The following is a 13905-nucleotide window of genomic DNA, read 5'->3' as shown; positions in this document are numbered from 1 at the left end:
TTCAATAATTTCAATATTCGTTTACTTTGTCACAACTTTGACTATTTATAGGATAACTTAATTGATTTGGTACCCATGTGACTATAATTTCCATTAAAGACGGCTAAGAGAAATACCCAATTTTAAGTAATTTGAGGTTATAAATAGACATAATGTCTTCTATGGAAAACATCTCTCTCTCTCTCTCTCTCTCTCTCTCTCTCTCTCTCTCTTTGCTTCTCTCTACAAATTCTCCTTTGAGTTGGGACTTGTGACAACCACCCTTTTTCATTCTTAATTTAATCGAGTAGTAAAATCTACTTTGTTGAGGAAGTTAAGAGAAAAAATGATGCATGTAAAGAGAGATTTTGAGGTGAAGTTGAGAAAGAATGAGGTGGTGGCGCCAGTATTGCCTATTCAAGAGAATAGGCTGCCACTTTCCAATCTCGACTTTCTCTTGCCGCCGTGGATGTTGGCATTTTCTTTTGTTCTAAAAAACCTAAAAATTTTACGTTCGAATCAATGGTGGTGGTTCTTAAGAAGGCCTTGGCACAAACTTTAGTATCATACTATGCATTTGCAGGTGAGCTCGTGAAGAATGAGGCCAGGGAGCCCGAACTTCTCTATAACAGCCGGGGCGTCGACTTCGTCGAAGCCTTGGCCGATGTAGAAATCAAGGATCTTGATTTGTACAATCCTGATGCAACTGTAGAAGGGAAACTTATACGAAAGAGAAAGAAAGGTCTACTGGCCATCCAGGTGATTACTGAACTGAAAAATGCTCTAATGTTTGCATGTACATTTCCAATTTTAACGTTTACTTCATTTAAATTGGGTCGAACGAATTGTTGCTTTTGCATAATCCTAAATATATATTTTTTAAAAATGAGTCTTTCTATCTTTGGACGTCCTTAAAGGTCTTGATAAGGATTTCAAGACCCAAATATTCATATTTTTTACCAAGAATTTGTTCTTATCGGCATTAAATTACTTTGGAGAAATATGTGACACCAAAACTGATCAAATAAAGTTTTGTTTTGTGTGTGTGTGAATATATATATACACACACACACACACAAAACTCTTGTGTATTGTTTATTTATTTCGTTTTTATTCATGAGATTTTACCTTTTACATAAGTTTGTCTAAGCTTAACGTATTTACTTTTAGGCAAAGAACTTATTTTTACAAAAATAATTATCTCATTTTGATGGTAGGCCACGCAACTGAAATGTGGTGGAATGGTGGTGGCGTGGACATTTTTCTCACCAGATGGCGGATGCCTACTCCGCCAGCATGTTTCTCGTTTCATGGGCAGAGATGGCTCTCTCCAAGCCATTACCTCAAATCCCATCCTTTTTCTGGTCAATTCTTTTCCCTCGCCGTCCCACCATTTATGACGTTTCGGTAGACTACATGTACGTTCCAATATCAGCTCTACCGCAGCCGCCGGAGGCGAACGATCAAGGTTCCGATGCCGATGATGATCAAATAGCAATAAGTCAAATATATTATATCAAATCTGATCGAATCAATGATCTCCAGTTATTGGCTAATGCTGATAATGGCAGTAGCAGTTCTAAGCCAAAAAGGACTAAATTGGAGGCGTTCAATGCCTTCCTGTGGAAAATGATTGCTGTCGGAGAATTTAATCGAACTCATAAGTTTTGTAGACTGGGAATTGTGGTTGATGGGAGGATTGGATTGAACAACGCAGACAAAAGTCAAGCGAAATTGATTGAACCATATTTTGGCAATGTTCTGTCAATCCCATTTGGGGAGAAGAAAAATGAAGAACTAAAGGAAAGGCCATTGAGTTGGATTGCAAATGAAATTCATGACATTTTAGAGTCACATCGTCCTCAGCCAGGCCAGGCCAAAATATACTGTTCAAGGGCAAGTGAGGAGGAGCCAGCAGTGGTGGTGTCATCAGGGCAGCATTTTTCGGTGGAAAAGATAAATTTTGGGTGGAGAGAACCTATAAGACTGAAACTCAATCCTAAACAATTATGCGGAAACAATTAGATCGAGAAATAAAAAAAATGTTGATTAGAAATCGTACCTCCGGCCATTGATGTGTTCTAGAAAGCTTCTTGCTCCAGGTAATGGTTCTTCCAAACTCTCAACTCACTATATTTGATGGTCTATACTGTATTTCGGGGTGGGTTGAGCTTGGGGACCAATACAAGATTTATAACCGAGTTTCCATCAAACTCTCTATGGTTAGTCCTTCATTGTTGCCAGAAAATTAGGACAAGAAATGGGCATAAATTGCTCCGGAGAAAAAGGAAAGGTGAGATTGGTTCAATGTGGACCATTAATCTTGGAATTTCCAATTTTGTTCCCGGAGGATTTGCCAATCTCTTAATTGGAAATTTCAACATTCTCCCACTTGCTTCACGCGTTTAGCCTAATTTCTTAACTTAATCCCATTCAATATAATCCTTAAGAAACAAATACATGAATCTTGACGATAAGTTCTCTAATAATGATTATTATCTTCCATGTATTACAATGTATTTAATTTTCGAAGTATTATTCTTTATGTGGCAACTTTTACTTAATGAATAAACCTTATGTTTATTCTTGGTCCTATAAAGATATATTTTCTCAAAAAATTAAAGCGTACATGAATATGAGAAACTATTACAATAAATACGAATTTCATTAAAATAACATTGTTCACACAATGAAAAATCACATAACGAAACCAAGTCCTATGGACACTACATAATCCTTGAATTTCAATGGTGGCATGTCTTTAGTCAAAGGATCAGTGATAATCAAATCAATGCTGACGTCCTCAATACCCACTTTCTTTTCCTTAATGCATTTCCTTATGGATAAATCTTGATGTCGATGTGCTTACTTCTACTTCCACTTTTGTAATTCTTAGCCATAAAGACAGTAGTTGAATTATCGCAATATATTCTCAATGGCCTAGAATAGAATTCATGATTCTAAGTCCAGATATGAAATTCTTTAACCATACACTATATCAAGTAGCCTCAAAACAAGAAACGAACTCAGCTTCCATAGTGAAAGTAGCAGTCAAGGTCTGCATAGCACTCTTCCAAGATCCAGCCCCATCGGCCATCATAAAGATGTATCCTGATGTTAATTTGCGTGAATCAACACAGTCAGCAAAATCTGAATCTGAGTAGTCAATTACTTCCAAATTGTCAGTTCGTCTATACATAAGCTTGTAGTCCTTTGTTCCTTGAATATACCTTATTACTTGCTTTACAGCTCTCCAATGGTCCATACCTGGCTCATTTTGATATCGTCCCAATATTCCCACAACAAATGCAATGTCAAATCTTGTATAGACCTGGGCATACATCAGGCTTCCACCAACAGGAGTATATGGAATATTCTTCATTTGTTCCCTTTCAAAATTATTTTTCGAGCATTGATTCAAATTGAATCTATCACCTTTAAAAATGGGAGTTGCACTTGGTGAACAATCTTTCATCCAAAATCTCTCAAAAACTTTATTAATATAGGTTTCTTGAGACAAACCTAAAATGCCTTTAAATCTATCTCTATGGATCTTAATGCCAATGACATAAGATGGCTCTTCCATATCTTTCATGACAAAAATTTTAGAGAGAAATTGTTTCATTTCATGTAGCAAACCCTTATCATTGGTCGCAAGTAGAATATCATCCACATATAAAACAAAAAAAAAATAGATCTTACTCACACTGACCTTCTGGTATATACATTGATCCATGATATTTTCTACAAATCTGAATGAAGAAATTACATCATGAAATTTGAAATACTATTGACAGGACGCTTGTTTTAAGCCGTGTATGGATTTCTTGAGCTTGTAGACCTCACCATCATTACAGGGGAATCCTTCATGTTGTTTCATATAAACCTCCTCCTCTAGATCTCCATTAAGAAATGTCATTTTCACATCCATTGGTTACAATTCTAAGTCAAAATGGGCTACTAATGCTAAAATGATGCACAATAAATCTTTCTTAGATACAGGAGAGAAGGTCTTTGTGTAATCGATTCCTTCTTTTTGACTAAATTCCTTAGCAGCGAGTCTCACCTTGTATCTCTCAATATTGCCCAGTGAGTCTTTATTTGTCTTAAAGACCCATTTGCATCCAATGGCTCTTGCACCATCAGGGAACTTAACAAGACTCCATACTTCGTTACTCTTCATAGAATTCATTCTTCCTTCATAACATTGTACCATAATTATGATTCTTTGCAACTCATGGCTTGTGAAAAAGACTCAGAATCATTTACGACTCCAATGTTGTAGTCAGATTCTTGTAGATATACAACATAATCATTAAGAATTGTTGATTTCTTTATTCTAGTAGATCTTCTTAATGTCATCCTATTATCTTCCTGAGAAGAATGTGGTTCAACCGGTTGTTCAAAAGTCCTTGGAAACTCTTGAATTACCTGATCTACTGGGATATTATCAGCAGCTTGTGGAACTTCAACGATTGGTTGTTCAATGCCAGTTTGTACTTGAGGGCTGCTATGAATAATAACCAATCTATTTCTTGAGGTGAAAGGTTGAGATCCTAAATGATCATTCTTAGAAACTATGTCTCTGATTTGATTGCTCCCACTGATCAAGTCATTCTCAAGAAATTTTGCATTTTTTGATTCTACAATCCCAGTGTTGTGAGATGGACAATAAAATTTGTACTCTTTGGACCCTTCAGCATATCCAATGAAATACCCACTAATAGTCCTTATGTCTAGTTTCTTCTCTTGTGGACTATAGACTCTTACTTCTGACAGACACTCCAAACGCGCATATGTCGCGAACTCGATTTCCAACATTTCCATAATTCAAATGGTGTCTTTGGGATAGCCTTAGTTGGACCTCGGTTTAATATATACATAGTCGTCTTATATGCTTCTGTCCACAATGATCTAGGAAGGTTGGAGCTACTAAGCATGCTCTGCACTATGTCCAATAATGTTCTATTTTTTCTTTCTGCTACACCATTCTAGTCTGGTGAACCAGGCATGGTGTATTGGGAAAATGATCACATTCTCTTGAAGAAACTTTGCAAACGGACCATGTGCTTCTTCCTCTTCTGTGTATCTACCATAATATTCTCCACCTCTATGTGATCTCACAATCTTAATCTGCTTTCCGCATTGTTTCTCCACTTTAGGCTTAAAAATCTTAAAGGCATCTATTACTTCGTTCTTGTTATGAAGCAAGTAGAGATATATGTATCGTGAGTAATCATCTATAAAAGAGATGAAATATCTCTGACCATGTGAATCCATGTCTGGACTACATATATTAGTATGTATGTTCTCTAATATGTTCAAACTCCTATTGACACCTTTCTTTGACTTATTGGTCTGCTTTCCCTTAACGCAGTCCACACAACTCTCAAAATCAAGAGCATTAAGTACCCCATCATTTACTAATCTCTTAATCTGCTCTATTAAGATATGTCCCAATCTTCAGTGCTATAACTTAGAGGAATCCACATTCATAACATATCGCTTAATACCAATGTGAACATGCATAGCATTATAAATGGTGTTATTTTGCAAATTGAAAGAGAAAAGACCATCCGACAATGTACCATTCCTAATAAGAATAGATTTATAAAATAAATTGGAAGTTGATTCTGAAAATTTAAAGGAATAACCCAAGGGTACAAATCTTGAAATTGAAATCAAATTTCTAGATAAATTTGGAATATAAAATGTCTTTTCCAAATCTAAAATAAAACCACTACTTAAAGTTAAACTACATGTTCCAATAGACTCCACATGTGAACACATCTTGTTTCTTGAATAGATGCCTTGTAAACTTCCCACTGGCTGTCTTAGGTTTCACATACCCTACAAGGTATTCGAAATATGGATTGTAGAACCAGAATTAATCCACCATGTGTTGTACAAAACATTAACCATATTAGATTCATAACAAACAAATGAGATTGGATTACCTTTCTTCTCAAGCTGTTTCTGAAATTTGGCGCATTATTTCTTTACTTGTCCCTTTTTCTTACAAAAGAAACAGCTATCCTTTCCCCGCGTTGCCAGCATTGCACTTTCTCCCCGTTCCATTACGAGCCTCCCTTCCTCTTGAACACACATGGGCATGAGTTTATTAATTGACCATTTGTCTATATGTGTGTTGTATGAGATATTGAAAGGCCAATATTAAGGCGGGAAAGAATTCAAGATATAGTGTACCAGGAAGGATTTCGATATCACAACCTCGAGGTTCTTCAGTTGAGCCTCAATATCCCTCATCTGTATGATGTGCTTGTGCACACCTTTCACAATGGTGAGCCTCATGGAAGAGAGCTTCATAATTAGGATGCTTGCCAGTGCTTTATCTGAAGTGATGAATTGATCATCTATGACCTTTAGCAAATCACAGACTTTCTCATGCTGATCAACCGAACCACGTATACTAGCTGAGATATTTGTCTCTATGAACATCACACTAAGACGATTGGATCGTTCCCATTGATCAGAAAGAGCAACTTCATTTGGAGTGCTAGTCGCAGTAACTGCATGTGATTCATCTTTCCTAATTGCATAGTCAATGTCCATTCATCCTAGAGTGAGTAAAATTCTCTCCTTCCATACTTTATAATTATCACCCTTAAGTTTGGGAACATCACAACGCATATCAGAAAATTTGCAGGTTGACTAGCTGCATAAATTTAATTTGCTTATGTTAAACTGAGACTTATAAATTTCATGCTTTACCAATGTAAATCATGTTTAAATTTGAATATATTGACATAAAAATTGTCTGTGGGCTAAATTTTTAATTCAAGTAGATTCTTTATATTAATTGATAGAATTATCAAATTATGTACTTAATTCATAATTAGTGGGTATATTATGATCATAATTTGATATTCTATCCTAAACTCCATGATAAGACTATCAAATCATATCCTAATCCATAATTCCTATGGTATATTATGAAAAAGGATAACTTGACATCTTATCCTAATTAATTATTTAAATACAATAAAAATTCTTGTGGGATAAAATTTATTATATTAAGTATAATTAATTATAATTTAATATCCACAACTCTTTATGTGATCCTAGACAAGTACAATGTATAATTTTCTTAATTAAGGATGCTGTGACTACTACCTAATTAATCAAAATTATATGGATCACTAGACATTAAAAAACTTATGCATAAACGATTAACTTAATGTGAGAATAAGTCTAATTGCGCAAGCTTAACTAACATGTTATGATTATGCGCAAAATATTCTCATAAACATTCTAAATTGCATAAAATAATTTAAACATAATCAATTTATGCAAACTAAATATGAGCATAATTCACAATTTAATACAACATAAAATTGCACATATTATTTTAAAATAAATAATTGACATATACAGAATTGAAATAAATGCCCAAGAATCAAACTACATAATTTGCCAAAATCCAAAATACATGTGTCGAAAAGTTAATTGGCCTGACAAACATGTATATGTCCAACAATTAATATTCAAAATTCAGCCCAATAAAAAATTTTGGAACATGGACCAATTTTATATCTTTTCCAAATGGGCCAACTAACAATCATTCATGATTTTTAAATGGCCTAACAATTGAACATATAAAAAACAGCCCAATAACGAAATGTAAGGAGGCCTAAAATACTTAATTCCATAAGTAAACACTTTATTAGATATGGTTAATTATGATTCAAACGGGCCAATAACTTTCCATAAGGGCCAATAGAAATGTTTATTATTTTCAATTGGCCTCATTACAGGTTATCCAATATTTAAAGAGAAAATTACCTAGATCCATTCTTTTCAAGATTACATTTCTAAAACAAGTGGGTAAAAGATTAAATTTCATTAATCAGGTGATAAATACTAATTTTAAAATTAATTAATTACACCCACCCATTCTATCACCCCTAAACACTTCATTTACCCCCTATCCCAATTCATTTTCTAAGTCACTGACTCTCTCTTTCTTCTCCAAAAATTTATCAGCACCCTCTTACCCCAAAAATCTCATCGGTGGCTTCTTCCCCACCCCCACCCTTTAAATTGCGGCCACCTACCACTTCTCTCGTCGGAGTTTCGCACAAATTTCTTCTTTGAAAGCTGATGAGCTTAGATTTTGGGGAAGTGCCAATGCAGTACATGGGTCACCTAAAGCAGAAACAGTGTGTGAGGAGAAGAAAACCCAAACGTGAACGTGGGGACCATATGGTGAAGAACAATCAGATCTATAGCTTCTCTCTCATAATCTTCCCCATCTTTTCAAGAAATAACTGAAGAAAAATCTTTGAAATCTTTATTGAGAAATATTCATCAATCAACTGGTTTGTGTTTTTTGAAGGTATTGGTGGAAGTTAAGGTAGTGATAATTGTTGTTATTGATTTGAGTTAAAGATGTTAGTAGTAGTGGTGATTATTATTTTTCTGAACAGATCTGTTGTTGTTATTGGAGATCTGATTTTTTCTGTTCGAGATCTGGTTGTGACTGTTTGTGACCTATTTTGTGTTGATTGTGACCGGTTGTGACTTGAGATTGATCTGGTCACAAATAGTCACATTAAATACAAAATTGGTCACAGACCCCGTATAAATTTACCCCAGATCTTTTATCAATTTTTAACCCCACACACTCTATTTCTTCCCCCAAAAATTAGTTCGGCACTCTTTTACCCAAAAATCAGATCTGCGACTTCTTTCCCACCCACCCTCTAGATTCCAACCACTTACCACTTCTCTCACCGAAGTTTTACGAGAGAAGTGTGATGGTGCTAGTTGGTGTTTTTTGAAGGGTTGGTGGAAGTTATGATAGTAATGATTGTTGTGGATTTGAGGTGAATGTAGTATTTATGGTCATCAGTTTGAATTAAAGATGTTAGTGGTGGTAATGGTTATTATTTTTCCAAACAAATCTGTTGTGGTGGTTTGGAGATCTGATTTTTTTAGTTCGAGATATGATTGTAAGTGTTTGTGACTAATTTTGTATTGATTGTGACTGATTATGACCTGACATTGATCTGGTCACAGACAGTCACAATGAATACAAATTTGGTCACAATTAGTCACACCTAAGGCAAAGTTGGTCACGGTGATTCTCAGATAACATAAGTCAATAAATTTGCCACATGTAACACAGGTATGGTCATAGATAACACGGTTGCAAATCTGATAACTGTAATGCACCACTACAACCATCACAAATTTTGGAGATTTTTCTATCACCGAAGCCGAAACAATTGGTGGAATAGTCGCCGGAGCAGTTTGCCAAAGTAGTCACCGGAGCGTTTGCCGCAGCAGTTTGTCGGAACGGTCGCCGGAGAAGGAGCCGGTGGCTATCTCCGGTGGAGAGGTAAAGGGAAGGTGATGTAGTGGGGTGATAAGATGGGGTGAGTGAGGTGACATGGAGTGGAAATAATTAATGTATATTATATTATAGTTTAATATTTAATAAACATATTTACCACCTGATTTTTGAAATATTTCAATGAGTTTGTTATTTATGAAATGTGTTTTTATAATGTTGTAGTTATGTAGTCTTCCCATATTTAAATCCATAAATTGGTCCAAAGGAAATGGTTATGCTTTCAAAATGGGCCCATAAAAACTGATCCAGTAACTGATTGCAAGTGGAATATGTTAACATATGGTAATATAATGATGCTCGGTAACTAGTCAAGCGGCCCTAAATAATCCAATTAAAAAATCTTCACACCTTTATTTGGCCCATATAATGACTTCAACAGACCTCTTTCTGGAAAGGGAAAAGAGAAAATAGAGGGCTATCGTCTTAAACCCCTAGCAAGTTGAAATCAACCCGGTTTTGGTCCATTTCAAAATTTTACCCTTTTCAATGTCAAAACCCAATATCTAAAACATAAAGAGGCTAGAATGAAGATTTTATGAAGAAATCTGAATTTATTTTCCCGAAATTGAATCGAGCAGAAATCAGATTTATGTAGAATGCTCCATAAACATCAAGGCACAGGTAAAATAAGGCTCTAATACCAAATGTAAGACTGAACTCGATCCTAAAGAATTATGAGAAAACAATTGGATCGAGAAATCAAAAATATTGCGGATCGGAAATCTTACCTCTGGCCATTTATGTGTTCTCTTCTTGCTCTAGGTAATGGTTCTTCCAAACTCTCAACTCATTATATTTGATGGTGTATACTGTATTTCGGGGTGGATTGAGCTTAGGAACCAATACAAAATTTATAGCCGAGTTTCCATCAAACTCTCTTTGGCTACTCCATTGTTGCCAAAAAAATTAGGACAAGAAATGGGTTGAGATATCGAAATCAATTATAAGATTTCCAAGTTTGCAAAATATAAAAGTTAAATTATTTTTCATAGTTTCATCTTTCAACTAGACAAATCCTACATAATATATAGATTTATAGGAATTTCATATAGGCTTTTTTAAGTTTTCAAAAATATGATGTGTTTCAAAATCATAATTGCATAATATACATGGTACCATAATTTAAATCTTATCTAAATAATTATCAGATGAAATCTTTTTAAATTGATCGTTTAATTCGCTCTTACTATAAAAGCAAAGTGCCCTTTCCCATTTCATCCTTAGACGCGCTTTTTAAAACACTACTTATAATCCACAAATTTTAATGTAAAATTCGCATAAGTTATTCGCTTAATTCATTTTCACTGTCAAGACAAAATGCTTTATCCTTGTTTTGTGTCTAAACGCACTCTTTTAGAACACTGCTTATTACGTAATTCTCAGGGTAGAGTGTCATATCAACTTAGTTGATTTCTCACCTTTTCAATGACTTAGCTATATTAATGCATCTAAAGTTTTGTTCATTATTAAGTCCTTGTTTGAGTTATATTATTTTCATTAAAATGTATTTTTAAACGAGAAATGTGTGGTCAAAAAATAAAGAAATTTTTTAAATTTATGTATAATATTATTTTATTAAAAAATATATAATTAAAATGATGTTAAATTACTATTTAAAAATTCATTTCTTTTAAAAGAATGTGAATCAATTAGGGCCTAAATGTCTGTAACTTTATCTAATTGTTTTGTACTGAGGGTGGCCCATGGTCTATAAGTAGAGGTCACTCGGCATGTTGACATCTATTTTGACCCAGTGCCTGTGCCCAACGTTGTAATTATCAATTAGTAAAAGCTGTCAGACCAACTTCTCTCTTTCCATAGGCATCGTTAGCTTAATCTTAGTGATTGTTTGGTATGAATTTTATTAATTGTTTTTAAATTGTTATAGATAAAATGGGTTTTATTTGTGAGAGAAGAATTAAAAAATGAAGACTGAAATAATGAAATGACAGAAAAAAATTAATTTTAATTGAATTAAAATTTCTATTAAACATGTTCTTAATTTGGGAGGGGATATGCTTAATTTTCATATTCTATTTTTTTAATGTATTTTATAATTGAGGTTACGTCATGACGACAAACTACATAAAGGTTGGTGAAAGTAAGTAATTTAGCTCCCATTTGTTACCCATTATTTAATGTTATAATTTTTGAAATAATATTTTTTTGAAAAATGTACAGTTAAAAAAGAAGAAAAAAATTTAATTTATGTGTAATATTATTTTATTGAATAATATTTATTTAAAAATGAGAGAAAAATGCATTATAAATTTAACGAGGTTCAAACGGGACTTTAGTAAGCAACTTCTTTACAAGGAAATTACGTTTGATTTTAATTTTATTCACTTACGAACAATGTTCTAAATAGCATAGAGTGTGATTAGACGGCGATGCCAAGTTTCAAAATTTTAAGAGCCTAAACGAGTCTAGGAATAAAAAAAATGTAAAGCATTATTAGATGGCAAAATCGAACTTTGCGTAAAAATTAGATCTTCACAACAGCGAACACATCAAGTCATTCTAATTTTGGTCTAATGTGTCACAATCAACTAAGTCGTCATTGCTAATAACTTATTTACTACCAACTCCACTTATAAGTGTTTTAGTTTCAATTAAACTGACATAAATATTAATTACAATATTACGTTTTTCTTTCTATCATTTTTTTTCCTCAGAGGAAAGGTTTGAAACCATCAATATGTTTATCTGCGTTTACGAAAGATCACATTCAGCATAATTTATTGGTCACCAACATACGCTAATTAACACTATTGTTTGCACCAAAATCAAATTGATTTTAATTGACTTAAAATCTGTACCAAACAAGTCTTAAGTCAATTTTTCTCTTACATTCCGCAATAAACAAAGGTAATATGTAAAAAGTAAAAACTCAAAACTATACAATAAAATATTCCACGAAAACGACGACTTAAATACTCTTTATGGTTCGGGAATGAGCCCATTTTCCGGTTCACTTCCTCTACCCACAAATGGGTCCTCTAGTCTTAGTCCTTCGTGAATTATGGAAGTCATAGACCCCATCTCTATCATATTTATGTTAAAGATTAAGCACCCATAAAGGTGAAAAGTAACGTAAATAGAAGATTGTTTAGTTTGGACTGAGTGCCTGTGACCGCACCCCCACGTAGCTATATTATTTGGACAAAATTATGACAAGTCGCTCTTATTGTTGAGGTGACAAGTCATTTTGATATTTTTTCTTCTAAATTTTTTTTGAAATTATCGTGTGAACATACTAATATGATTGAGCTTGTTGGAATATTGAGCTATCAAAAAGGTTCTTGTCATGTTAGACTTGGTAAAATCCACTTCATATTTTTCAATACAATAATTTTTTGTATATTGTCGTATTCAGTTTAATATACAATTCAAAGATAGCCTACAATTTTGATATTTTTTCTTCTAAATTTTATAAGAAATTATCGCATGAACATACTTAGATGGCTGAGCTTGTTAGAATAAATCTTGAAAAGTGAATCTTTTGACAAATGTGTAGTTAAAATTTACGGCCCTATATGTTAATTTGATTGAAAATATATGTTATTGAAAATGAATTTGAAGAAATATGAGTTTTAAACCAAAGGCATAATGCCCATTGGTATTACAGTTGACATTTGTCAGTTCCATATTTGAGCATGATGACAACGAGGGCAGAAAAAAGAAGTTAGCTGGCGCGAGACTAAGGAAAGCCACTGGAGATGGTCCCTAAATATGATAAGATTGTCCGCATAGAATTCGAGAGACGCAATATCGGATCTCCCCATGAGGTAACCTGTAAAAATATTCCTGGACAAATAGCCAATGAAGAATGCTTGGGGTACAAGGAACGCCTCTGGAATACTCACAATAGAAGGTGAGAGGGATTTTTATTTTTTTTACAATATTTTAGTCACATGGGGTCAGGTGGGTATTCGGAAATTCTAACAAGCTCAGCCATATAAGTATGTTCACGCGATAATTTTTAAATTATTTTACAATATTTTACTCACATAGGGCCAGTTGGCCTCGATTAGTATACTCAAAACTATACAATAAAAACTCAAGATCAATGTGTTTACAAAATTAATTGAGCTCTTCGCGGGTGCAATCTCTGTCGATCAAGTCACTACTGATTTCATCGGCCATCAACTGCTGTAAGAGTGACATTATTCAAGGAACTACTACTCTTTTGGCTCTGCTGAGAAGATCCTGTACCTGTGTGAGGACGACTCCACTTTTCAGCAAATGCGGCTTGCTTCGGCTCAGGAAGCTCGACAATTTCACTGCTAAGCATTGATAGAACGGCAGAAATATTTGGCCTATCTTTGGGAAGTTCTTGGACACACAATAAGCCGATGTGTGTGCATCTCATGATCTCTGCACGGTAACTTGGACTCAATATTCTTGCATCTATTAAAGACACAACATCGTCTTCATTCCATAGCTTCCATGTCTGAAATTTTTATGAGTAAGCCTTGACAAAGAATCATTTGGGAGTATTTTCTGACATAATACAAATATATAAAGAAAAGAAAAAAATATAGTCGACA

At 34.1% G+C, this 13905-nt stretch overlaps 1 protein-coding gene and 1 pseudogene across 2 annotated transcripts in view; one reads left to right on the top strand and one right to left on the bottom strand.

Moving 5' to 3' along the window:
* The first annotated feature begins 326 nt into the window (after window positions 1-326).
* Window positions 327-2113, top strand: LOC111382243 (annotated as a pseudogene).
* Window positions 2114-13194: 11081 nt separating this feature from the next.
* The window catches only part of LOC111382241 (G-type lectin S-receptor-like serine/threonine-protein kinase At1g11300), a 4419-nt gene continuing 3708 nt past the window's right edge, over window positions 13195-13905 (bottom strand). For both annotated transcript variants that reach the window (XM_023006149.1, XM_023006150.1), the window contains one exon: window positions 13195-13808. In XM_023006149.1, coding sequence (XP_022861917.1) covers window positions 13491-13808 — 318 coding nt within the window. In that variant the 3' untranslated portion in view covers window positions 13195-13490. The remainder of the gene's footprint in view (window positions 13809-13905) is intronic.

The sequence above is a fragment of the Olea europaea genome, unplaced genomic scaffold (genome assembly GCF_002742605.1).
Source record: "Olea europaea var. sylvestris unplaced genomic scaffold, O_europaea_v1 scaffold2452, whole genome shotgun sequence".
NCBI lineage: Eukaryota > Viridiplantae > Streptophyta > Magnoliopsida > Lamiales > Oleaceae > Olea > Olea europaea.
This window is presented reverse-complemented; position numbering and strand designations above follow the sequence as displayed.